This window comes from Lepisosteus oculatus, chromosome 1, assembly GCF_040954835.1.
Source record: "Lepisosteus oculatus isolate fLepOcu1 chromosome 1, fLepOcu1.hap2, whole genome shotgun sequence".
NCBI classification, from domain to species: Eukaryota; Metazoa; Chordata; class Actinopteri; order Semionotiformes; family Lepisosteidae; genus Lepisosteus; species Lepisosteus oculatus.
Genome location: NC_090696.1, coordinates 29,453,361 through 29,481,009, shown reverse-complemented (window position 1 = coordinate 29,481,009; position 27,649 = coordinate 29,453,361). Strand labels below are relative to the sequence as shown.

General features: G+C 44.3%; 3 protein-coding genes across 4 annotated transcripts; 1 reads left to right on the top strand and 2 right to left on the bottom strand.

The window, feature by feature from the left end:
* Positions 1–456: 456 nt before the first annotated feature.
* Positions 457–9,860, top strand: LOC107077078 (5-hydroxytryptamine receptor 3A-like). The gene is made up of 10 exons (XM_069194137.1): positions 457–666; positions 1,589–1,692; positions 1,933–2,102; positions 3,091–3,135; positions 3,778–3,887; positions 6,783–6,952; positions 7,599–7,765; positions 8,096–8,306; positions 8,844–9,008; positions 9,583–9,860. The coding sequence occupies exons 2-10, from the start codon at positions 1,647–1,649 to the stop codon at positions 9,858–9,860; spliced, it is 1,362 nt and encodes a 453-aa protein (XP_069050238.1). The 5' UTR covers positions 457–666; positions 1,589–1,646.
* A 105-nt stretch (positions 9,861–9,965) lies between these two features.
* On the bottom strand, positions 9,966–12,760 carry LOC107077068 (C-C motif chemokine 19-like). Its single transcript, XM_015344527.2, has 4 exons — positions 12,510–12,760; positions 11,481–11,601; positions 10,441–10,548; positions 9,966–10,228 (listed from the first exon to the last, which is right to left on the bottom strand). Exons 1-4 carry the CDS (start codon positions 12,562–12,564, stop codon positions 10,216–10,218), a joined length of 297 nt encoding a protein of 98 aa, XP_015200013.1. The 5' UTR covers positions 12,565–12,760; the 3' UTR covers positions 9,966–10,215.
* A 6,450-nt stretch (positions 12,761–19,210) lies between these two features.
* On the bottom strand, positions 19,211–27,245 carry rgp1 (GP1 homolog, RAB6A GEF complex partner 1). 2 transcript variants are annotated; one of them, XM_006629517.3, is made up of 9 exons: positions 27,052–27,245; positions 25,356–25,471; positions 24,730–24,863; positions 23,718–23,801; positions 22,978–23,127; positions 22,607–22,753; positions 22,116–22,243; positions 21,046–21,223; positions 19,211–20,003 (listed from the first exon to the last, which is right to left on the bottom strand). In XM_006629517.3, the coding sequence occupies exons 2-9, from the start codon at positions 25,469–25,471 to the stop codon at positions 19,780–19,782; spliced, it is 1,161 nt and encodes a 386-aa protein (XP_006629580.1). In that variant the 5' UTR covers positions 27,052–27,245; the 3' UTR covers positions 19,211–19,779. The 2 variants fall into 2 exon arrangements, with proteins under 2 accessions (XP_006629580.1, XP_015199996.1); XM_015344510.2 differs by lacking the exon at positions 27,052–27,245 and adding an exon at positions 26,638–27,044.
* Positions 27,246–27,649: the final 404 nt, after the last annotated feature.

The window sequence follows — 27,649 nt, the reverse complement described above, 5'->3', positions numbered from 1 at the left end:
GTCTGGTTGCTTTTCTGGGATCTAGGACTGCTTGAACAGGGGGAGCAAGCAGAAAGTGTCCTTCCCTGACAGTATCGAACACGTACAATGCCCACCCGTCAGGAATTGATTCCCTTCTATTTTTCTTGAAACCTTTTGACAAGGTCTTCAACAGCAATTCAGAATAAATCAGCCTCCACTGAGGTTATGAAGGTTATTGTAGCCATAACGTTGACCCTTTAATCTGTCATAATTCAGAATAGATAAATGACTAATCAGAGCTGTAACCTGATGTGTAGTGGTCAAGATGAATGCAAGATTCCATATACCAATAACATTCTAGGAAAGTATTCAGTTAAACATGCAGACCCACCCCCTGGTACAGTATATTATCATGAAGACTCAGATAGGATAATGATGTGAGGTGAAACCTGTTACATCAGCACAGGACTCCCATTTAATACGCTCTGTTCTCTCCAGATCGGTCTGTCAGCTCTGGGTTCTGGAACAGGTCTGGGAGAGAAAATGCTACACATCCTGAGGGAAAACAGGTCACGGGGATTTGCAGGAATCCAATGTAGAACTGACACAAGAGAGCTCATCTGTGGGGATTTTCATATATATCAAGGATCTGCCACACGACCAGGAAAGCTCTAGAAATTGAAAGCAAGGCTGCAGTAATCCCAGGTAAGATCTGACAGTCCAATATGGAGACCGCATTTCTGATCTGTCAGTCTATGCCAGTGAGGGGCACTGATGTTGAGCTTTGTGTCTCTTCAGATCTCACTGTGCTGAGCATGATTGCTCTCATGGTAGGTAGATGTTCAAAGCTGTTTCTTTCTGGATATTTGTACTGCTGAGTGACTTGACAGTGGAAACATCAATACTGCCTAAATAGTGGTTGATGAGAGGAGGAAGAAGCCCCCTTGAGCAATCCCTGCAGGGCATGAGGGTGAAACCATGGATGGATATGCAGGTGTCATGGCACACAGTGAATTGTATTGTTGCCATACTCATTTTTGATGTAATACTGTATAACTAAAATTTGAAACAAACTTGTACGATATCTACTTTGTAAAAAGTTAAAAGTATACTAATTTCACATGTTATTGTTGATTACATGGAGGCATTTGCTGAGCCACATGTCCAAGGCTTTGTTTTCTAAGGTGGGTGACACACAGTAAGAACACTGAGGCACAGGGTTTAATCCAGTGAATGTTCCCAGTTAATAAAAGCTTCTTTATGTGTTTTTTTGTGAGTGGAACAGTGGGCAGTATTAGAGACAGATGTTCATGGGAGCTCAGTGCTGTCTGTATTCTCTGAATTCTGCCCTTTCCCCCCAAAGGGAAGTGCAGTATAGTAGTAGAGGCTGACTCTTCTAGTGAGTCTGAACCCAGAGGCCTCTGTGTCTGGTGTACTGCATGCTCACAGCTCCAGTGTTTTCTGTGCATTCTGTGTTGTGAACTCTATGACATGCACTAACATCTGTTATACAGTCACAGCACCAGCTCCCCTTCTCCAGGAGAAACTCACCTTTTCTGGATGCTTCTGCAAGGATATTTTCAAATATTATTTACGTGTACTGTAACCATTGCAAATCACATAAAAGTGTTTCAGGATGAGTTTATCACCCAAGCTGAGCAGGCTGTGAGACTGACCCTCCTAGAATGAGTGTGAATCTCCACCTCTTGCTGCTGCTCTCCCTCCTGCAGGGTAAGAAACGTTCACCCGTTCCTTTTGTATGTATTCAATGCTTACCATGTCTACCACTTCAGGACTAGCTAAGGTCTCAATGTTGTTTTCTAAAATCTATGTGTGAAAAGCTAAAATGTCCCATAATAACACCTACTTTCTTTGTATAACCACCCCTGATTTGACTGTAAAAAGCCTGCATTATGACTGACACAACCGGAGTTTCTAACTGCATGCCTCTCATCCCATTGTGCCCTCCAGGTGTGTGTGTGAGCCCAGCTCCGCAGCCCCACCCGCCGGCCCCACCCTCCCTGGCCCTCTGGCTAGACACTGTTCTGTCTGGACGCGCTGCCCAGTTGCGGCCAGTCCTGGACTGGAGGACAGTCACACTAGTCACCATCGACTTCACTGTGCTGGCAGTGCTGGACATGGTGAGGCTGCTGCAGAGCTCCTGCTGCTTATCAACAGTTGATTTTAACAACAATTAACTACTGATACAAGATCTCCACAGGCACCAGGCATAGAAAGGGATCTATTTCATGCAAAAGACACCTGTGTCTTTCTCATAACATTTACATTTATGCATTTGGCAGCTGTTTTCATCCAAAATGACTTACAATCACACCCACCCAAGATGTAAAGGGTGAATATAATATTTAAACCACCAGAAGCAGTAAATGCATTGTTAATTGTTAAACGTGATTGTTGCACAGGGTGTTGCAGGGTGTTGCACAAGCTTAAGGAGTTTTTGTACTGCTTCACAAACAGGAAGTAATGATAAGTAACTTCTTCAAGCTCGGTGTTTTATCATCTTAAAATGTGTTTGTGCTACCAACTTGTAACTCTGTACTTGTCTGCATTAGATTTACAATGACAATGACGTATATGATAGCTTTTTGCTCAGACAAGTGGAGGCATGAAAAGTATTGTTCATGAACATCATGAGTGCCATACACTCCAGAAACAATCCTGTTCTGTGCAAAGTGAGAAAAAGAGAAAATTGTCTCTGTGGATCTTAAGGGGTGCATGTTACAACCTCAGAGTGGCATCCCATTTTAATCATTACAATTTAATAGACAGAAAATGTGGCTGCTACCGGGTGGAGGTGGGGGTGTGGATGGGCAGTTGCCATAAGCCTCACTACTTTCCCACACAAGCAACTCACTCTACTCTTCCTGCAGTTTGTCGAATTTTATTTATTAAATGTTTTCGTTGTCCTTTTCTGCGAGGCATTTGAGAACGGAGAGTGTGATAACTTAGGGGGCAACTTTGTAATAATTTTTATAATTGTAATTGTAATAATTTTATATTTTTATAATATAACATTTCTTCTATTTCACAGCACAACACTCATTAACAGTATATTTTCATTAAAAAAAATGTAACCTTTCTGCTGTGTTCAATGTTGTCTCTCCACAGGATGAGAAGCATGAAAAGCTGCTACTCTATATCCTATACAGACAGGTAGGCCAGAGACAGGATGGAGGACAAGTGACACACGGGGACTCAAGGGATATGACCTTATTCTGTGGTAATGGAGTAGGGTGAGAAGATGAGTATAGTCAGGGTGGTAGGAGTGAGGTCAGGTGGAGAGGAGTGAGCTCAGGCTGGGCTCAGAGGAGTGAGATCAGATGGAGAGGAGTGAGCTCAGGCTGGGCTCGGAGGAGTGAGATCTGGTGGAGGGAAGTGAGCTCAGGCTGGGCTCGGAGGAGTGAGATCAGGTGGAGGGGAGTGAGCTCAGGCTGGGCTCGGAGGAGTGAGATCAGGTGGAGAGGAGTGAGCTCAGGTTGGGCTCGGAGGAGTGAGATCAGGTGGAGAGGAGTGAGCTCAGGCTGTGCTTGGAGGAGTGAGATCAGGCTGGGCTTGGAGGATTGAGGTAAGAGTGGAAAGGGAGTATAATTTGCTGACTATTAAGGTGGAATAGGAGACGAAGCTGACTAGAGGACATCTAGCCTGTCACTCACACTGGGTCTGAGAGATAATGTGTAATAATGGACATTCCCTGCTTTAATCTCCCTCTTCTGTCTTTTTTTCTCTTTTCCTCCTCTTTCCCTGTTCATCCTTCTCTCCTACTCACCCCCCATTCCCTCCACTCTCTCTCCATAGGTCTGGCACAACGAGTACCTATCCTGGGAACCTGCTCTCTATCACGGGGTGAGGCAGGTGTCAGTGCCAGTGAAGGAGCTGTGGATCCCTGACATCAGTGTGCATGAAATGTACGTTGACTGAATCCTTATTTCTCTGCCTTTCTGTCCATCCCCTGATTCTTTGCCTGATTTACATGTCAATTCAACCGTTTAGAGCAAGGAATATGAACCCTGTTTCTGAGGCTGGTATATGTTCCAACTCTTCTGGTAATTACTCATTTATAACATGTTAGTACTCATTTGTAACAATTGAGCTGTCCAGTGACTGACTAAGCACTACAGAAGAAAAATAAGGAACAAGAAGAAAAGTCTCAGTTCTGAGTTTTTTGTAAGATAAGAATTCAAGAAAAAAATATTACAAACTTCAACTTTTTTTAAATGCACAAACATCACTATCGATGTTGGCACGATTCATTAAACATAACACCATTCAATGCTTCTTCTCACAAACGACAGAACTTTCCATCCAAAGTCCAGCTTCAAGGACACCAATCTCTGTGCTCCCACTGACTGAACAAGCCAAGCAACTCCAGCCCAATCTGGACACTGAATCTTTCACAGCACTCAACCCTTCCCAGACCTCCAACTTCCATCCGCTATTGACCCAAGATTATCTCACGCTCTTCGCATCCATTTCTCCATCTCCAACACCTGAATCCCTTCTTCCATTCGCCCAATACCTCCTGCTCTCCTTTTCTTCGATCCCTTGAGAATCTCCTGGCAGTCAGTCTTGTTACACTACTCTCCGTCTATGCCTATCTCTGTCACACCATTCAGGTTGCAACTACTCCAATAGCTAAATTGGCCTTTAGACTCATGTCTCTTTTCTAAACCACTAGAGCCTGACTTTTCCACATGATATGGAAAATAAGGTGTCATTCTGCCCTCCCTTATATTTTGGCCCATCCTGTTGTACCTCCATTTTGCTCCAGGACAACTGTGTCTCCAGGGCTGCCCTTCATCGCACCCTCTGTGTTTATCCTGCCTGTCTTTCCTTTTCTTTCTCACTTCTTCAGCAATCACACCCAGATTCTTGCTCCTTCCCCCATGGGCTTTCAGTGTTTGTCAGGTCTGGGCTTCTCATAACTCCTGCTGCCTTTAAAGCGTTTCCCACTGGTATCTTACATGCGTCTGCTCCCGACTTTCTCCCCCAAACTACTTATCCCTGGCCCCAGATCTGTACCCTATGTCCCAGACTCCTGGATACAAAAGAAATAGCTTGCAGACCCTTGGTTTTGCAAAGTGTCTCCAATTCCACTATTACATTCTTCATCAGTATTGTGCAAACTGTGTTCCTTCTTTGGGTGATTGCTCTGATGGAGTCAAGCTTCGCAAGCAATGGTGCAATGATGCTGATTCCTCCTCCTTCAAATGATTTTTCAGTAAGCCCTTTGTTATCTTCACTTTAACAATACTCTTCAGAGCATCATGTCCTGAACTCTTTAATCATAGGGTACTTCATAAATATTAATTTAGTTGCATTGGACATCTCATATTCCCTTTTCTTCAATCACTCCAAGTTTAAACAAACAAAGCCCTGCAAAACCAGTATCCAGACGATTTCACCTCTACTATTAAAAAGCTCAACATTCAGATGAATAATCAGAATTTGCAGAACCAGCATCTCCAAACTTGCTGGTACAACATGAAGCGCTGCCGCTACCACCCTCCAGACTTCAACACTTACACTGTCTTAATCAGCAGCAGGATACCGTGCCCCTGTCTGGTCAAGATCATCACATACTCACAGAGCAGACACCATGTGCATTATCACTGGAACCCTACACTCCACTCCTCTGACTCCCTGTCCTGACAAACATCACATATCTGACAACTCGACACAAAAATGCTCCAATGGGTCCTAGTCACTCCTAACCTGCAACTTTAAAGGAACATATTTAACTCACTACAGATACATTTGCTTTCAAGAAAGAAAGCAATCTGGAAAAACCCTCCCCAACAAGACCTCAATACAAACTCCACCTGGGCACAAGAATGAGAATCACTGGACATATCAAACAAGCTCCTCATCACACGCCCTACCTAACAACCTCCAGGCTCTCACCTACCAAGAAAAGAATGATCCACTCTAAAATACTTTAGGACTGGTCATACTCCATGTCTTGCCAACTTCTGTAGATGGAGAATCAGTGCTGCCCTCTTTGTGCCTGTGGGTTGGAGTAAACTATACAGCACATCCTAAAGGACTGACCAATCCACAGACTCAGTGGAGGATTGCTCACACTCAAGACAGTTGGACCTGAAGCCAAAGTTTGGCTCTGGGATTTTGCATTTGCTAATTAAAATGAGCAAACTCCTCCTTAACTGGGTTTTGTATGAACTGTTGAACTCAATGTGGCTAGAGAAACAGGTTAGTGAAGCATCTCAGAGATCACATAAAGAGTTTGGAGAAGTCAGTCGATCTTCGTGCAGTCGTGCAGTTACTGCCACAAAAAATATGCAATCAAATACTGACTTTGAACAGTTTGAAATGTACTTTAAAGTGAATGTGTCTCAATACTCATGATAACTTGGAATTATTGTTAACACAAAGTATGTTTTTGGTCAGCTATGTTCAAATGTGATTGGAATTAATCAAGAATAAAATGCATACTGTACTGTGCTTATCATTCATTTCAAGCTCCTGATCACAAAATAAAATTGCTTGACTCTAAATCAAAGTTTGGACTTTGCTGTCTGAATATATTTTGAGGACAGTGTACCAGGATGTACTGTAATGTTTTTCACCGGGGCACATTCTTTTATTTCTCTGGTTATATGATACAGTACTTTTTCATGAAAGGCCTAAAGTTTAAAATTCACAGTTTATGTTCTATATTGATGTAATATTTTAGATTATTAATTTTGTGCATAATAATTCTCTATATTGATTTGTGAATATGGGTCCCATCCCGGAGTCCAGCGTTAATTCCTCAATGTCAGTCCTCTCTCTTTATTGTTCAGAGCAGGTGAGAACAGTCTTCCACGGTCACATCTGGTGTCTGTGTCTCACCTGGGACAGGTAGAGCAGATTCAGCCTCATCTTCTGGTGTCCAGCTGCCCACTTGACTTGCACCACTTCCCTCTGGACAGGCACACCTGCAACCTCACCTTCGGGTCGCTGGCACACACGTGTAAGGATCTGTGTCCCTCTGTCACTGTGCTCCTTTCTCCCTCTCACTCTCTGTCACTCTTCATTGTGCTCCTTACTCCCTCTCACTCTCTCAGTCACTCTTAACTGTGCTCCTTTCTCCCTCTCACTCTCTCTGTCACTCTTCACTGTGCTCCTTTCTCCCTCCCACTCTCAGTCACTCTTCGCTGTGCTCCTTTTTCACTCTCACTCTCAGTCACTCTTCACTGTGCTCCTTTCTCCCTCCCACTCTCAGTCACTCTTCGCTGTGCTCCTTTCTCCCTCTCACTCTCAGTCACTCTTCACTGTGCTCCTTTCTCCCTCTCACTCTCAGTCACTCTTCGCTGTGCTCCTTTCTCCCTCTCACTCTCAGTCACTCTTCGCTGTGCTCCTTTCACACTGTCAGCCAGTTTGCCTTGCTTTCCTCTCTCTTCATGTTTCAGTACCTCTTACCCATATATCTCTGTTTGCCTCTTTATTTCTGCATCTGATATTTTATTTTACTGCCAGTCAGACCTAAATTGAAAGTCAGACTTAAACTTTTGAACTTTTTAACACTTTCCATCTGATTTGGTTGTCCACAGTGACTCTCATTCCTTCCTCCTTCTCTCCCATCCCTCGTTCCTCTCTGTTCCCCCATCATTTTCCAGGGGAGGAGGTGAGAGTCCAGCTGAGCCCCCAGTTTGTGGAGATTGGCAGGAACTGGGACAGGTCATTCTCTCAGGGGGAGTGGGAACTGGTGTCCCTCACTGTGCCTGGACCTACATCATCCATACTGTCCAAATCCCCCAGCAACACCTCCACTGTCAGGGTGCAGGTCAGTGGGACACTTTCACCTGTATCACCAACTATTATTCACTCCCCTGCCACATCTCTCTCTCCACTCTCAGTTCTATTGCTCCCACAGCTCTGTAGCAAAGAGTGCACTTCCAGAAGTTAGTCTTCTGGCTCCTCTCTCACTTCTAATTCCATCTCCTCTGAAAGACGCCGATTAAACAAACAGATCTGGGTCTATAGTACTGGAGAACAAAATACTTTCCTTACAAAATGCAATAAAGATGCTCACATACAGGATTTGATAAAAACACACTCTTTCTATTTGTGTGAGGCTGACTCTGCCTCACTCGTGTCTGTGTGTGTGTGTCAGGTGACTGTGCGCAGGAGGCCTCTGCTGTACCTGGTCACTCTCCTGCTGCCCAGCTCTTTTCTGCTCCTCCTGGACGGGCTGGCCTTCCTCATCCCCCCGTACTACAAACAGCGGCTCAGTGTGAAGACGACCATCTTTACCGGACACTTCATCTTCATCTTCATGGTGTTCAGCCTCTTCCCCCCCTTCAGAGGACAGCTGCCCCTCATTGGTGAGACAGAAGTGTGGGACAGGGAGGTGTGACGTGAAACTAATGCCCAGCTAGGGCTCTCTCTGAGGTGGCTGATGTCTGCCACGCCAGAAGACCAGCCGACTGGTGTGGGAGACGTCAGCATTGCTGGGAGTCTTGGGAGCAACATCAGCCTGGACACATTATGAGACCTGTTAGAGAGAGACAGAGGAAGAGTGAGATGGGGAGGGAGGGGGAGAAGGAAAGACCAAGAAATGTGTTTCTGAATATAGGGAAGAGGGACTAGCAAGAGAGAAGCATCAGGCAACAGGAGAACTGTTTGTTGGGGCAGTCAATGAAAAGGGAGGTGAGATGTTAAGATGAGGGATAAAATACAGACAAAAACACTCACTGTATCATAAGGAGTGTTATAAATTCTGGATTGCTGATGCGTATACAGTGCTTATTGACAAGGTGCGTGCCAGGGCTCAGAGACAGTAAACAGTAGGTAAACCGCCCCAGGGCAGACTGCTGTAGGACTACACTCAATTAAACTCGGTGTTAACCCCTTCTCCCCAGAGGTGTACTTGATTGGATCCCTTGGGCTGCTTGCCTGTAGTGCCATGGAAACGGCACTTATTTTCCAGCTGTCCAATGACAGAAGTGCATGGGTGGCAAAATACATCTTCCCCCCACTATCACAGCTGGTGCGGAAGGGAAAATGGGAGGATGCAGAGATTAAAGGCAAGTTTTAATTGATCTGATTCCCTTTGTGCTTTTTGCATGTTGAAGTTATTTTTGATTACCAGTTAGTTACAAATTTATGTTTGCAACAATTTATAGCAAAGGTATTTTTTATCATTAGTGAATCTCTAAAAATCTTTACATGACTGACTGGGAAGGATAACACCTCTCATTGACGTGTAGTAAGACAGACAACACCAAGCAAGCAGGCCAATGTTTCACTGGAAAGCTCGTGGCTCATCGCCTGCTGCCAAACTGGGTACAATCTTATTGCACAATTAATAAGTATTCAGTGGGACTCATTGGTCTTTTTGGTGACTGTGGTGTGTCTGTTCCTGTAACTCACATCTACGCTCCTGTGAGACCCCCGCTCCTCTGATAACCACTCTTCTGCTATGAGTGTCTTCTTCAGTAAACACCTGCATGAAGTAATTCACAGAGAGATAAAGGCTTTGTTTGGCAAAGTGATGAGTCTTCTGTCTTTTTCCTTTTTGGAATGAAGTGTTAAATGATCTGTGCCATAGAGCAAGGTCATCTGTTTGCTGACCCCTGACCCCTGTTTGTGTGTCTGCAGCGCTCTCAGAGGAGCTGATCATGGGAGATGGCAGGGTGGAGAGGGTGGAGGCCAGTGTGGGACGGGGAGTGTGGCCTCAGAGCCTGGCCAGGCTGAAGCAGGAGCTGAGCCGGGTGCGCAGGGAGCTGGAGTCCCTTCGGAAACAGCAGGACAGGCTGAGTCTGAGCAGGGAGCTGGGCACTGCCCTTGACCACGCCTACCTCTACCTGCACTGCCTCACCCTGCTGCTAGGGGGTGCTGTGCTCTACATTTTGTGGGCTCCTAATTCTGAAGACTGAGAGGATGACTTTAGTCTCTGGGAGGACTCTAATCCCTACCTCAGCATCACACTTTCAGCATGTGCAGAATACTATGAGAAAACAGCACGTATTTTACCACACAAGTCTTTTTTTTTCAACTTTATTACACAAATTCTGATATATTCCGATATATATTTTTAAATGCAGGTAAGAAAACATTCAGTGTAGCACAGGCGTATACAAGGGTTACAGTATTGGTCAGGTAACAGATGGGCAGAGTTTCAGAAATTTGGAAGCTTCTTGGAATTTGGAGGGCAATACTGTGCGGGCCAGGAGTACAGGTTGTCTTGCCGATAGGACTCACACAGTCCAGGCCTTCAGCCTGCTCCCCATCTCAATGGTGCCCCCTAGAGGAAGGACAAATATTGGAGTGTTAGAGTGAACAGTCACAACTTGTACTTTGAAGTCTTTACAAATGTATCAAATAAGACCCTTTACTGTGTCAATTTCTCAGTACAAATGGCTGTGCTGGCAGGATGGGATACTCAGACAGGGGTGTCTGCCCTAACTCCCACAGCCACCCTCTACTCCCACGCCAGACATCCTGCCCCCTGCTCACCAGTGTGGGCTCTTCTTCTTGCCCTGATGGTTAAGCCATTTCTTTATATTCTTCACCCAAGGCAGGTCCTGAGGGGCGCACAGCTTCTTGTCACGCTTGGTGATAAACCTGCAGGACACAGGAAGAGAGTCGTAGTCCCGGGCAGACACAGATGCCTTTTTTACAAGTCCAGGAACTTCCTAACATGGCCAATTTGAAATGTTCCCCATTTTCTTGGACAAAATGACAAGGTGTCCAGTACGAGCAGCTCAAGCACAACGGCCTGCCACAGAATGAATGACTCTGGTCAGGCACAGAGGGAAGTCTGTCCTTTATTATTTGTTTTATTGCAGTTGATGTTGTCATGTTATTACATAATCAACAGCTTTTGGCATAGCTGTATTTTCCTTAAGAAATGTCAATTGACTTTCATCACTGCTGTTAAAATGCTATGAATGCATTTCTAATAACATGACCATGAATTTATCTATAAAAAAACTATAAAATTAAAAGTGTTTCACTTTTTTTAAGTCAAAAGTGTAATCACATTTTTTACAATGAAATGTAATTGTTTTCTGTTATTTGAGACATGCTTTGTAAAATCTGTGATTTCTCTGTCGCTCCAAATAAGCACTTTGAACTACGGAGGGTACAAAGTGGAGGAAGAGATGTGTGAGGCAGAAAGCCCAATTAAATAGGAGACATTTTTAAAACACGACAAGGAGGAACAGAAATTTAGCAGTGTTGCTTTTTCCACTAAAGAAGATGAGGGAGAAAAGGATGAAGGAGGAGGGAGGAGAGAGGAGGGGGCTGTTAGGGATCAGGATGGTCAGTTTGAAGAAGAGGAGGAGGAAGGAGACAGAAGGGGGTTGGGAGGGATCTGGATGGTCAGTGTGAGGAAGAGGAGGAGGAAGGTGACAGAAGGGGGTTGGGAGGGATCTGGATGGTCAGTGTGAGGAAGAGGAGGAGGAAGGTGACAGAAGGGGGTTGGGAGGGATCAGGATGGTCAGTATGATGAGGAAGAGGAGGAGAAGGAGTAAGGAGACATGCTCTTCACTCACACCACGGCGGGGATCCGGCAGCCCTGGTCTGGGTTCTGCACCTGATAGTCTTTCAAGATGGAGAGGGGGATGGGAATGCTGCTGGTGCTGAGGCAGCAGTCCAGCGAGCCCATGTCGTTACCTGCACAGAGAGAGGCACAATACAGGACAATCCCACTCCTGGCCTTCAGAGCACAGTGCTTTAGATCCTTTTCAAATTGGTAAAACTGACAAAAGGTTGATCTAGTTACCTCAGCCACTGTTTCTGAAATTAATTTCAAACATATCTATTCTTGTATTTCACATTCTATAAAATGCAGTTTGGCAACATAAGTAGCAGAGGCTGCCAATCAACAGAAGTCCCCAGGGCTTCCAGAAGGCTGCAGGGTGCCCCCTGATGGTCTTTGCCGTCTACACTCCTCAACAAGCACCCCAGCACGAGCAGCACCTGGTTCCCCATGCTCCTCTCATGGAGAAATCTTCTCCTACAGTACACCTCCTGTGCCACACAGCTGCCAGAAATCCAGTTCCCTACTATTACTTCACTGGCCAGTGCTCTTCCAGCGAGACATGCAAAAATGATTATAGACCAATACTGACTGTCCCAAAACCATGCATCCAGTTCTTGCCCTGGTGAATTACAATGTCTTTGCCCTGTACAGCGCCTGTCTCTCTGTGCTGATATGGTGCTGTTCTGCCTGACTCTCAGACAGTGCTGGAGAAAAGGACTCTATGAGCCCCCGCATAGCCACATTTTGTGTTCAGTGTCTCTACTGTTTAGAAATCTCCTTTGGAAAATTCCTTTCGCACAAAAAATAAAGTCCCTGCAGTGCACTATTGTTTCTCATTTTGCCTTTTGTTTGTTAGAGTGCAACAAAAGTAATAATCATATTTGAGTCACCGATGTTGTTCGAGACGTTATTCATATGTATGCTGCTCTACACACATTGATCTGTACTTTAACCCTGCTGTGGAAAGATGAGCAGTTAGGTGGGCACCCAGCTGCCCCCTGTGCACGGTGACAGTGTGAACTCAGTATAAACTCAGTACCTCGTGCACAGCCCAGCAGCAGTCCCGCCAGCAGAGCGGCCCGCAGTGTTGCCATGGCGCCAGGGAGGAGTCGCTGTCCACAGTGCTGCAGGATGTCCGTGCTCTCCTGCTCCTCCACTGCGAGGTCTTTGTCCCTCGTCTCCGGCAGCTGCTCTTTAAATACTGCCAAGAAGTTTCATTTTGAGTAAAGACACGCACCACTTCTCTCCTTCCAAAAGCTGACAAACTCCGCCTCAGCACAGCCTCTTCTCGTCTGGTCTGTCTGATCCCCCTGCCAGGGCAGAGAGCAACTAGGTCACTGGAAATTAACTTTAACCACATTCCTCCATAAGAGAACGCTTTTAATGTCTTACCTCACACTCTTACAGTAGTGCTTCCATACTGATTATATGGATACTGTGCAAAGTGAACTATGCTTGCTTGTGTCTGTGAATTTGTGTACTCTATATACTAGTTCAAGCTTGATTCCTCGTGAGAACCCCAGAGGACAAAGAGGACTTTAATTTATTAAGGTGTTTTCTTTTTCTGAGAGATTGCTTATTTTGTGCAGTGTGTGTAGTGGGGTGAATGCTCCTCTCTCTGTACCTAGTTACTCTAATGAGAATGCATTACTGTGGACTGCACATGGTCACCACAGACAGAATCTGTACAGTATGTGCAGCACTGGGCTACGCATCTCTGAGTGTATGTGTGCACAGAGGCTGTGCTGCACTGCTGGCTTGGCTCCCAAACACTGGTAGCTGAGCCAGCAACCCAGCCCAGAAGTCCCCTCCTTCTCGCCTGTTATTACTGGAATCTCTATTTCCCCAAAGCCCACAGGGCATCCTTACATCCCACCCAGTTACCGTAACAGGAGTACCTCCACCTGTGGGGCAGGACCCCACAGCGAGCACCTAGACTGCACAGCCTTTCACCTGTACTCCACAAAGACCACGGATTCAGTGCAGAACATTGCAACTCAGTACAAGGCAGAAAAAGCCTGCAACATGAGAACTGTAGCACTGTCAAGATAGCTAAAGAGCACTCAGACCTAAGAAGTCTCTTATGTCATCAAGATTATCTACTGCATACTGCAGCAGTATTCTAAGAGACAGTTTGCGTGGTCTGGAAAAAGCCAGATACTGCATTTCTGCCTTGTTAGCTGTCTTTAAAGAGGCAATAATGGATTCAAGTGAAATACAGTAGAAGTGGATAGCTGTCTTACGAAAGCAAAGGGCGGTTGAACAGTATTAGAACCTGGATGAGTTCATAGAGTAGAGAAAGTGCATAGAAACACACTGGAAAAGTATTTACAGGCAAAGCTTCCATCTAATGCTAATTAAAACTTACTTCAGGAGGATAATATTGTTTAGTGAACATACAGTCATCCTGTGTTTTGGGTACAGAGGTGCAGGGATAAGATTAAATATTAAGAGCATGATAAACATGAATACACAGAAACAGGAAATAGAAAATTGAAATAGAAACAAGATTCTTACTGATTTTCTCGAAGTAGCTGCTCTCGTCCTTCCGCTCTCCTTTCACCCTCTTTCAGCACTAGAGTGCCTCCTGCCCGTCTCCCAGGGAAGGGAATTATCACACCAGTGGAGGCAGGAGGAGGTCTGTAGAGCATCTACAGCCTCAGCTGCCTCTGCCTCTGTGCTGTCTCCTCGTCTGCACATCTCTTCTGCTCTAATGCTGTCCAGCCTCTGACATGAGGCAAACTAATACCATCCTCCGTAAGCACAGTTTTGTTTTTGCAGTACCTAACTATAAATGTGTTCATTTTCAACCAAAGCATTTCCGTAAAGCAGGCTTCTTGACTTAACACATACTGTTGAGCTGCTTTGTATATTTTCCAGGAATTTTGTGACGCGGTACCCTGTGAAAGGCCAGGGTGATTCTCGTCTGAACCACATGCCGCAGAAAGCATCCCCAGTCACCTGCCCAGTGGGTGGAAGGCAATCGGTCAGGCGACATTTAAAACCTGGAAGTTGATGCTTCGAGATTGATTGTTAACATTTGCTATGGAGTGAGTAGCAGCGGACTGAATTTTTTATTAGGAAGGATCCATGGATGTTATTGTGATTTTTTGGAAGAGTTTCAGAGAGACTTATATTTTTATGCTGGACTGTTTCTAATTTGCCATGCACGCGTATCTGTTTTTCTTGCGATCTACTGTACCTGTTCTAAGATCCTGTTGTGGCATGGCACCCCTCCCTGGGGTGTGCCATAAAGGGTAACTGTCAATTTGGAAGCTGTAAATATCCTAAAATAATGTGTGCATATGGACTTTGAGCTGATCAATGTGGAGAATACAGAAAGCACTGATAGGGGAATCCCTTTTAACATAGCTTGGGCTACTAGTAGGGTACCACAGGGGTCTGTGTTAGGACCACAGCTCTTTATCATTTTTAAACCTAAATGCCTTTCCAAATCTTGGTCCAGCTAATCCTTAAATTGGGGCCATGATTAAGTAAACAATTTAGAATCAATTCATTACTTAGCTTATTGGATAGTTCAAGGTCCTGAAATGGTGTGGAGCCTAGGTGCTAATGTTGATTCTACAGATCCAGATGTGGAGATGACCAATGACTGGGGTCTGAGACGAGGTCAACAACAGCACAGCAAAATTCTTGAGACTGCCCTGCTCTGCGGAGAGACCATGTGAAATTCACAATTGACAGGTAAAATGAAAGAGAACTGAGGATCCATTAAGTTAACAGGCTCTGCCATCGACTGTACTCGAGATTAATAGCCTGGCCTCCTTGCAAAGTGTTCTGTTCTCTGGCTAAGATGTAAGACTGAAGCCTTATTGTAAGAGACTTATCGCCGAGGCTCTAGAAGTTACTTTCAAAAGCAAAATCTGCTAAATGGCTATTGACAAACCGCCAAATGCACCATGAATATCAGGTTGCTTGCATTGAATGTAAAGAAACAAATGCAGAAAGCTCGAATATTCTGCCAAACAGATGGAAATCGAGTGAAATAATGTCAAATTTATATTACAGAATTATATAGACTGTAAAGCTGTATTTAGAAATCTGATCAGATTTGGTCAGCAGATTATGAAAAGAGGACATTACCGCCCTGGGAAGACATGGATGAAGAACAACCCAATGCCTGGAATGCAGTTCAATGACTGGCGACAGAGATAGCTCTTTGGGGAGGAATAAAAGAAATTGTAAGAAATGTTGATTTTAAGAATTGAAAATTGTTACAAAATTCAGAAAATCAAAATGATGAACTCCTTGTCTCCTTCATGTGGAAAGCAGAAGGCTTGACCTCGCACAGAGAGAAGAGGGTCTCAAAATGTCATTGAACCTGATTCAGGAAATTCATCAAAACACAACTAGATAGGATTACTGTAGTTGCCATGTGTCAGAGGAGTTTGTTTAAAACTTGACACAAAGGATTGTGTGGGTCTAGAACACGATGGCCACCTATGTCATTAATGTACAGCATACCCTGGCTCCCTTCAAAAAATGTCTGGACTACATGAACTGAATGGTTTCTTCTCATTTGACACCATTTTCACATTCTCACACACTTCTGTTCAGCGACTCTATGCCTACGTCTGTCAGTACTCCATGTCTTAATCTCAGTCAATACTAATAACACTAATACTACTACTGCTAATAATAATAATGCTTTGCAGCTCCAGTCTAATTCAATAGCAGCTTTCAGCTCTGTGGACTCTTTCACTGTGCATCGATAAACAAAGTCAGACAAGCCTGATCTAGACAAAGGGGATTTTTATTTTCTTTCTAACTGGAAATATTTTGGTAGAGTAAAAAACAAATAAATAAACTGCTGACATACATTCAGGAAAGGCAGTGACTGGAAAAACACAAGCTGGCTGAGTGCCACACAGCCTGGGGAACAAAGCACATACTGTACAGTAGCACAGAGGACTGAGGGACAGTGTCTGTCCTGGATTATAGATTTTCTATAGGCACTTTACACATTTCATGAACCACTCAGTCACTGATGTGGACAGCATTACTGAGGAACAGCGTTAGGACATTATAAAGATGTTCCTCGAACCACTGAGCTATTAACAGGTTGACACAGCAGGACTGAGGGACAGCATCAGGGCTCTTTATACACATTCCCACAACCACTGACCTACTGACAGACTGACACAACAAGAGTGAGAGACAGCATCAGGGCTCTATACAGTATACACATTCCCTGACCCACTGACTTATTGATAGACTAACACGGCAGGACTGATGGCCAGTGTCAGTGCTCTATAAACACATTTCCAAACCTGCTCAGCTACTGTAGGGCTCTACTGTATATGCACATCTCCACTATGGACACTACTGATATATACACATCCCTGAGCTATTGACAGACTGACACAGCAGGAATGAGGAACAGCATCAGAGCTCTATACAGATTCCCACACCCACTGAGCTATTGACAGACACAGTAGGACTGAGGGACTGTGTTGTGTTTTTGTACTCTTTTGTAACTCCAGGTAACACAGTAGGGAGCGGTACGATCTGAATTGATGACTGTAAAGAGAGCTTTTGGGTTATGGACCTTCAATTGAGAGACATGCAGGGTGTGGATCTGTTTGGGGTTGTAAGTACTCAGACCCTTACCCATGGGAGGGAACAAAAAATGAATATGGAGCTGTGCTGGCCCATTTGTCTGCTATTATACCAGAGTGCCAATTCCTTACACAAAGTAGGAGTAGAGGCTCTCGACCTGATTCCTGTGGAACCCCATTAAAGACCTCACATCACTGGCTCTGCTTTCGTCTTTCACTGTCTTCTTTGTCTGTGGACATACAGTTCCTGGACTCGAACAACTGTTAACTAATGATTTCATTGTCATTCCTCACTCTACATTTTCTATAGTATATGCAACTGTGGCTTGTACAATCTTTACAAAGATTTGCACAGAAGTAAACCTTGCAGGTCAAACAAAAATCGATGTAAACAGTGAACAAACTGCCATAAATATACTTCAACATGCAACACAAAATGGTTGGCAAATCCAGAATAATTTGTGAGTCTGTGTTTAGTCATTCCTGAAGTTTTATTTGAAGTTTACAAAGCATACAGAGATGGCACAGAAAGCTCTATGTCACCTCACTAATAGCATCAGTATCAGTTTGGGTTTCACACCATTCGTTAACCAGCCTTTTCTTATTATACAAGTCTTTCCCAGGATTCCTATAGATCAAAGATCTTCAAGATACCTAAAATGTTGTGTGTTTTATCGGTATCCATTGCTACTCCTGCATGCACAAAACAAGTCTAAAAGGTTGGTCTGACAGGATGTTGCTTTTTTATTTGTGCTTCTCTGCTAAAGTGTTATAATGGTTTATTTACAGTTTTACTCACCTGTATAAACTGACACAGCTGACGTTTATAACTGAAGAGATCTTTATTTTTCTGATCCCTCCCTCTGCAGCCAGATTACTGAATCATCCGAGATGAGTGAGCAATCCCACAACAGTCTACATGGACCGTGTAAAGGTTTAGTAAAAGAACATGTTACTCTTTTCCTTGTGAAAGTCTCAATACACAATATTTCCTTTCAGATTGTTTCCTTTCTCTTCCCGCCTCCTCTTTCTCACATTGCACTCTCTCCCTCCCTCGGCCTGTTCACACTCAGCCTGTTCAGACGGGCAGTTTCCTTGCTGAAGCAGGAACTTGCCCGTGTGGGGAATCGCACCCCTCAGGGTCAGCCAGGCTATGACGAGAACTCTCTCCTCACTCTTCCCTTAGGATTGCACTGATGCAAGCTCAGGTGGGAAAGCAGCCCTATTTGATCATAGTGTTGTGTAAAGCAAAAAGAGACTCTAACGAAGCACAGGCTCAGTAACCGCAGCCTGGACACGGAAGCTGGGTGACAGGTAGACAGGCAGAGGACAGGCTGTGTCCCCACAGCCAGCAGGGAGAAGCTGAGAGATGCACTTTCGGCTCCACTGTGAGTAATATTCAGGGGTTTACCAACATTCATTTCCAACATAAATCAAATCGCAGACTTCCTACTGGAGAAGGGGGGATGATTTCTTGTCACAGCCTGAGGAACAGATTGATTCTCTTCTAATAACAATATCATAAATTATATTTGTAAATATTTTGGTAACTATTATAGCAAACAGACTTCTTTTAATTTACGCTACTAGAAAAGAAATATAACGAGCGTCAAAGAGAGACCAAAATACTAAGGGTTAGCAGTGATGTCTGTACCTTCAATGGAAGATGAGTTCTGGAAACAAGTACACTGCTCACAAATCACCCAGGACAATACCCACTGGAGCAACAACCTGACTCAGTGTGACCCAGCCCAGCCCAGCCCACCCAGAAGAATGCAGTGATGACCTCACAGTCTTCAAAATTTGAAGATTTCCTTTACCTCATAATTAAAAAGGCTTAGCCCCAGCAAATTCAGAATTGTTACAGTGAACCCAGAAGACAAAGGGACTCTGGTGATCAGAACAGTTGAGCTGCCACAGTGCAGGGTTCCCAGTCTGGACATTGACTGCACACCCACTAAACTCAGAGAACTGACGTTTTGCAAGGACCTTATTTTCAGCATTTTTGTTCATTATGCATGACTGGAAAATGTGGTATTTCTAGGAAATACAGTTGCAGGGGGTTCACATGGAGAGTTCTGCCCACAGAACTCGGCTCTGGAGCCCTGCAGAAATACCAACACGATGTGCGGTGAGAAGCACAGATTTACAGCACAGTGACTACAGAAATTATAGTTTATTCCAAACAAACACTGCATTACAGAATAGAAAGACTTATTATAAGGAAACAAAGCTCCCTTTAAAAGAAACAGAGGCAGAGGGACAGGGGATTGTGTCCGGTTGGCACAGAGAAATGCTGTCAAGGCAGGTCTTGCTGCTGTCGGCTCTACCTCACTGCATCACCCTGTTAGCCTGCCACTCCTGTGCACCATATCTCCCCTGTCATGCTAATTTATCCTCATTCACATTCATCTTTTCTCCTTGTGGTATCCTCTGCTAAACCAACCCCTTGTCTTAACCACTCCACACCTGTGATAACCACCACCTCTCTCTAAACCCATCCTCGCGGGCCACCGTCTTATAGGCTTCACAGCCTTCTTTACCTCAGAAACCAATCAAAACTCTGGAGCAAAAGTCTGTCCGCTCAGAGGAATTTCAGATAAGATGAAGTAACCGAGGCTCAGGCAGAAGTACAGGAAGCCAGAAGAGAAATTCCGTGTCCCTCAGGGTAAAAGGATCCAGTCCAGCTATGGCAGCTGCTTTGACTTCCCAAGCCCAGCAGATCCCCGCTCAGATACTGATGCTGTTCTTCCCTGAGAACTGGGACACGTAGGAGGCCAGCACGGGATTGGTCGGCAGCACCTTGATGGGCAGGTCCCAGCTAAAGGTGTCCACGTCCACGTGCTCAGCCCCCGTCCACACGGTGACCTCCGACTGGTTCTGCAGCACGATGGCCGGCTCCACGGGCTCGCGGGCCGTGACGAACTCGAAGTGCAGACGCCAGCGCAGAGAGACTGTCGGAAGAAAAACACAAGAGCGATGAAAGCTTATAGCCACTGTGGAGCGAGTGCAGAGGCTTGGGCTGTGCTTGTGTAGCAGTCTCTCTCAGAGAGAGAGAGAGAGAGAGAGAGAGAGAGAGAGAGAGAGAGAGAGAGAGAGAGAGAGAGAGAGAGAGGGTGCAGAAGGAAGGAGAACTGGGCTGCAAGCTGCCTGCTCATGAAGGTATAGCTCTTGAAATGTTTCTGTGTTGTATGCCAGCATTTTAACTTCAATTTCTACTCTACAGATATCCCTCGATTTAGGAACGTCATTAGTTCCATTAAAAAAATATTCCTAAGGCAAAAATTCACAAATCAAAAATTAATTCCCATACGATTATACGTAAGTCCTTCGGACTGATTCTCAAATCCCAGAAAAATCACAAATTTTCAAACTTATTTATGTGTAGTTAAACCATCACTTTTTTAAATGCCTTTTTTGTTGATAACCGAGTGTTAAAGCCGAGTTACAAGTAACCTAACAGAGCACTTTCCATATTGTTCAATGATGTGTACGTTGTACAGTAGTTTTGGTATTTAAAGTAGTAAACGACTTACTAAACAAGCAATACATGCAACAGCTTTCTTTAGTAAAACCTTCATTATTAATGTAAAAAAGTTAAAAAATAAATTAAAATGAAAGAATAAATTAAAGCCCCAGAGCTTTTAAGTGCTAAAATCAAGGTCTGATTAAAGAAAGGTGAAAATGAACACTCACCAGAAAGGTGACAATCGGAAAGCGGGAGTTGTGATAGAAGGAACATACTCCTTATAGCAAAATCAGTCCAAATTTAATAAAATATGAATAACTTAGCACACTTCCTTGAGGTAAAAACTCATAATACGAATGTAGTGGATGACAAAGGATGCTTTGCACCGATGTGTATTTTGTTTTTTATAGTGAAAACTTTGATAGTATTTCACAAAATGGGTATTCCTTAATCAGTCGTCCACAACTCTAGGGATGCATGTATTTGTTTCAGACCTGCTCAGCATTATTAAATATGAATCGGCTGACCGATGTCTGTGCTGAAGCCTGGGGTGGCATTGAGTGGGACAGGCAGGGAGAAGTGGCTGGCTGCGGTGTGCAGACAGGCCTCCTGGTGCCGGGCGTGTCCAGTCACACTGGCCGGCTGGCCGGGCCGGCGCTGGTACTGAGGCTGTACCTCCTCCTCGCTCTGCAGGGTCACGGAGTACTGAAACACACACACAGACACTGTCACTTTCTCTACACACGTGCACCCTTGTGCTCCACCACAAACACAGGTGACCTCACTGACATCTACTTAGATACCAGCGTAACCACCAAAAATGTCGGGCAATTTATAACATTAAAGACACAAAAGTTTCAAATATTTATAGAAATGGTAGAAAATGGTCTTGACATGGTTTAAACTCTAGACTACATCCCCGACAGTCTGCCATCCAATTACTAATCAGGATTGACCCTTCTGAGCTTCTGACATCACACCGTGCAGGGATATGTATACTGGGGAATTTGTGGGAAAGCAATCAACAACACAAACAAAATGTTAGGCAATGCAGTTAAAATGCATAATTTAAATTTAGGCTAAAATTGTATAATGAACTTGTAAGGGCTCATTTAGAATGTTGTTTACAATTGCAGTTATCACATTATGGAAAATATATTGTTTCTCTGAAATCAGTCCTGAGAAGAGCAACCAGATATATTCTGGGACTAATAAGAACTGCATACACTGACAAACTGAAGAAACTGAACCTTTGTAGTCTGGAACAGAGCAGACTACCAGGGGACCCATGACAAGTATTGAAAATCCCGAAAGGACTGACGTGAACCCAGTGGACTACTTCTGAATCAACAGTGACACACAAGAACACAAGTGGAAACTATGTGCAATTGCATTTAAAACTGGGAACAGGAGGTACTCCTTGACACCGAAAAAAACGTTGACACCCTTAGGGGAAAAAAAACAATGATACCTTTTGCTCGCATGTGTTTCTCAAACAATAAGCGCTGCTGAAGTAACCGTTACTGAGTAACTGAACCAGTTTTGTATTGTGTCTGTTAAATGAGCACCCTGTCCTGATGGACAGACTGCGACTCACCTGCAGACAGGGAATGTCCCCCTCAGAGAAGGTGAAGGTGCCAATGATGTCCTCTCCCAGCCGGTACACTGTCTTGAAGATGCAGAACTTGCCCACCTTCCCCCGGGCATTTGTGATGTTGAATAGGTCTGGGTGGCACAAGGCAGGGTCAGAGGTACACACAAACAGCCCAACACAGGCAGACCAGTCAACAGACATACAATCAGACAGAAACACAGTCAGAAAGAGCGGACATTCTGACAGTCAAACACAGCGACAGTCAGTCTGATGGACAGACAGTGGGACAGAGAAATGGCCAGTCTAATGACCAAAAAGACAGTTAGTTAGACAGAGAGCCATTAAGTCTGATGGTCAAACAGTTAGACAGAATGTCAGCCAGTCTGATGTACAGTTGGACAAGAAGTCGGCCAGTCTGATGGTCAGACAGAGAGCTGTTCTGGTGGTCAGACAGAGTCGCACAGATACCCAGGTAGGCAGTGAAACTGATTTACGGGGAGAGCGGCGGGAGGTGTTGTTCATCAGCAGGTCCATGGCTCTTTCCAACAGCCGAGAGTCACGACGCCCTGACTCCTCCTCCTCCAAGAAGGGGTTTGAAGGGGCCACCTCCTCATCTTGTGGGAACGGGGGCTCAGGAATACCTGAAGTGGAGGGTACAGCTTATGTCATTCACGTGCTCCATCACTAACATGCCATGTGCGCACAACACTGGAGATATCTCACCTCACCTTCATCAGATCACACCAGAGTGAGAGAACGAGCAGCAGACACACAGGAAGACAGCAGGGCATACTGAAGAACAGACATACACACAAAATCAGACAGACAGGAGGTGACAGGCAGCAGGTGGTATGGAAGTACGGACCGTGCAGCACCAGCACTCTGAAGGGCACCCTCAGCAGTTTGATTGGAGAGTTGACACGCTGGCAGCCGATGGTCAGCTTGTAGACATACTTCACTGACTGACCTCTGAAGGTCGGGGGTCCATCCACTGGCACAGTCTCACAGTACGAGTCTGGGACAGGAAACGTGTCTTTATTCTAGAGGTCTGTAAATGTTCTGTTAATTGATTCTGCTTTGGTAACACTGTAATTCATCAGTCATGCCAATAAAGCTTTTTCTGAAATTAATTTCGAGAGAGGATAATAACTGCATGGAGCAGCTGTGGGCTATCCTCAACTATCCAAATATCTGCCAGGGACTCCCATTACAGACTGGATTGAGCCCACTGCAGGTCTGGCAGGACTGTGTGAGGCTCCAGAGTAAACTGGAACTCTTTAATTAGGGAGCGTTTATTCATGTCTGGCTTATACAGGACAGAGTTCCATTTTCTCTTCTGTGCTCTGATCATTTGCATAGTTTGGCAGAGTTTTCTTTTCAATTTATGCACTGTACAATATAATACAACACTTTAATCTGATATAATAATGTGATATAAAACTGATGCTTTTCTTCGTACAAACTTCAGTTGAAATCACAATCACAGCTAATAAGAAAATAAACATGTTCAGTATTTGCTGTACTTTTTGGCTCAATCACACCCATAAAGCACTTTTTTTAAGTTGACCGAACATAGAGAGGCAGACACACAGATTTGTGACTCACATGTTCTGGACTCCCCTGGGTCCAGTCGCAGGTCACAGAACAGAATCTTTGGGGGAGTGTCCAGCATGCACTGCCCCCGCTCACCTGAGAGGGAATGCGACAGAGATAAGAATTAAATGTTGTCTTTGCACTTAAGCTGCTCAGTAAGAGTGCTACGAGTTATCAATAGAGAAACCATGTTCATCAAGCACATAAAAGGCAATGACCATGTATGTTCAATTAAAAAAAAGACGAGAATAAAACAACAAGTAAAAAGCTATAAACAGGATTTCTCAAGAAAGGAAGAAGGTAACAGAATCTAATCAGGAATTTCTGATTCTCGACTAGCCTGGAAGATGGGAAGTAGGAAATTTTCTGATCACAATGACAGAGTTTCTACAGTACTGACATGCAGCCTAACTATACACTAATTCCTTAAACAATGTCTGCTTCAATGACGGCTTCTCTTTGTCCCGCATATTTATCTTTACAATGAGAATCCTATCACACAGTGTGGCCTATAGAGAACACCATCAAGTCAAATCTGCTTCAAGTTCATTCAAGACATCCTTACAAACATGCAGAAAGACAAGAGAGAACTAAATATCTTAATATATAACACCTGAGAACTCCTGCTGAATAGGAATATATGGGTGAAACAGATTTCTTAGCAATGGTACTCAAAGGCATAGGGACCTATAATGAACATATCATTTTATATACACAGAGATTATTAAAGATAGCGAATAGCTTTAAAACATGGGGGACTAAGATTAACTTGGTAATAAGACTTGGCTGTGTTACCTAAGAGAAAGCAGGAGAATATCATCAGCACAGAGTGAAAGTGATGTTTGGTCTATGAATGTAAATTAGAGTGATGTTGGTATGATACTGCACGTGCTAGGGGCTCTAATGCCGGGAAATGAAATGAAACTAATGGAAATAATGGGAAGTTTTTTTTTCCGCACAGAGATTTATGATCACAGACCACCTCCTTACAGCCCATGCAAACAGCAACTCTCCGTCCTCTCACCTCGGCTGGAGATGAGCACAGTGTCGCTCTCTGCCTGCACATCCTGCTTGGCGCCCTGGCTGGGGAGTGCCACCCGGCTCTCACTGGCATGAAACTGACAGTGGATCTGGGCACTGGCCCATGCCAGCATCTCACTGAGAGGACGAGAGAAGGGAAGAGATTCGAGGAGAATGTAGAAACTAGAGCAACTCAGTTCTGGGCACCACTCCCCTTCCTCTCCAAACCCCCCCGCAGTTCAGCCACTCCTGCCTCCTTCACTATGGGCAGCGGCATTCTGGAAAGCCCTGCTGCTAGGACACCACTCAGAGAGCATTAAAGAAGCTCACAGGTCTGTGCTGGAGCAGAAACACAGTTTCTCCTGAAGATGGCGAATACAATCATCACATCCAGAGAAACAGACAGAGGGAAGTGTAGAGGAAAGCATGGCAAGAGGTGGGACAGGAGGTTAAGAGTTTTGGTCTCCAGATGAGTTGTACAAAATAATACTCCACTGCATTCTTCAATGTGTGGTCGTCACTGCAAATGAAGTGAGAAACAGGTGTGATCGAGCCGATGCTGATAAGACCCTTGTGAGTTCTAGAGAAAGAAAGAGCTGAAGAGCAGAAGAAAACGAGGAGGGAGGTTACCTGCTGGCGGAGGTAGACAGGTGAGACATGGGGTTGGTGAAGGTGATCAGACACTCCAGCATCTCTCCAGCCAGGAAGACTGGCCCCCGGGACAGAGAAGCCACCACTTCAATCATCTGAAACACAGCAGCACTGTGAGCCAGTTACACACAGCAACGCCGGACACCACCGGGCATATACTCAGGCTCTTGCACAGCTTTCACACTGTTGCTTTAAAGCCATGACTCCTTGAAGTAGCAATTTAAATTTTTATCTACACAACCCATGCCACACATTCACAGCGAAAAACAAGAAGTAAATGGATACTATAAAAGAAAATATTCTCATGGAAAATGCATGATTGCATAAGATTTGCCATGCATAAATTAATTTTGGTGCATAAAATTACTATGAAACACACAATTAACTGAGTGGCCTTTCTCTGTGCGCTATTAAAGTGGATCACATGACTTCAGAATAAATACACCTGTCTTTGTAATGTCCTTTAGCCAGGCAGTGAATTTCATGTAAAGATTCAAACATAAAAACTAAGGAGCTTTAAAAAAAAACAGGGATAAAGTTGTGGAAATGCACAGATCAGGAGCAAGGGGGAAGCTGGTTAAGGATGTCACTGTGAGGCCAAGAGAGACTAAAAAAGCTACAGAGCTCAATTATTTTTTTAATTAATTAAACAAGATATTTAAAATTGGGATGAAAATTCACCTCTGAGGAGGACAACGCTCCAAAGCAAAAGGCCAGAGCTACGCTAGAGTATTTTAAGGATAAGGAAGTGAATGCTCTAGTGCTTTTTCACTCAGAGAAATGAGTGGCGCAGAGCCAGAGTGGCCCAGTCAAAGTCTTGAATTCTGAGAATCTATGGAAAGATTTGCAAACTGCTGTCCATAAACAATCCTTAAGCAACCTGAGACAGTTTGACCAAATCTGAGAAGAAACAGAAAGACCTGTGGCTTTAACTGCAGTCAAAGGTGCTTCTACAAAATATCGAGTATTGGTCTGAATATTTATGCAATCAACATATTTCATTTGTTTCTCTTTGATATTTCGTTGATATTTACTGTAACGCCTCCTACTCTTAGACTTTCAGCACTAGTTCAGTTTTTTAATAAAAACCACTTAAGGTAAAAACTGGTATGCATCATTTTGTAAACACGAAACACCGTAGAAAGAGTCTGAATATTATGCACTGTAAATAAACACAACTCTGTATTGACGCTGCAAATACAATAACAACTTGTACTTAGACACAACAACACTGACAGACGTGACATTTTGTTATACGTACCAAAGACACTGCACCACACACACATTGTAGACAGTGTGCGGAATGTATCTTACACAATCAAGTCTCATCGCTGCCGTTGTTTTAACCCTACCCCTTTATCTGAGCCCACAACTCACATTATCCCCAACAAAAGCATTAATCTTAAAGATTGCATTTATCCCAGCCTGGGGTGTAGCACATTCCTCGGGTACAGTACTAAGAAGCAGAACAGGTCTCCGGGCAATCGACTCTTCCCTCAAACACCTCTGTGAGGCTATTTGTGTGTTGGTTTGAGTTGCCTTCCTGTGCTGTGCTATTTATTTGTATGGCTCAAAGCGGATGCCAGTTGCGAGGACACCTAGTAGCCTTGCGCTGTCTGCAATATCGGCCAATGGAGCCAGTTGTAAACAATCCGCGGAATGAGTACCGCGGTACCTTAGCAATCAGCGTCAAGTGGTCTGGTGTCACCTCGCAGTGTCCAGCTCAGTCTGCTTCACTTTGCTGGCTCGGTCCAGTCCGGTGTCATTACAGTTCGAAGTAGTTCTTTGCCATTTTGGGCTCCAGGTTCAACCGGACGACATAGACCCTGTGCAGACAATAACAACAGCTCCACTCTGCTGAACTACCACAAACCTTCCCTGGATTTTTCCAGTCCTCATGTCGCCAAAGCAGAGAAACAGTTACAAAACAAAAATTAAGAATCCACCATTTCCGAACATTACAAACATTCCCTTGCATAGTGAGTAAGGCGGGGATAATGTATATACGTAAATTAAGAGTACTGAATGAATTGACCAATTTTGTGTGTGCACAACTAAAACATATTGCACTTGCTTTAAGAAATAACGGTTTCTCAGTTTCTGTCACAGGGGTTTCTAATAAGCTAAGCTGTTTTGTATGGTAAATGTCTGTTAATGTTTTTTACTGATTGCTAATCCTTTGTTAGTACCGCAATATAACTCTTTTAATTTGTTTATCGCAGTTCTGATACCCTCGGATCTGAGATCTGCTGCTGGAGAGAGATACAGTAGCA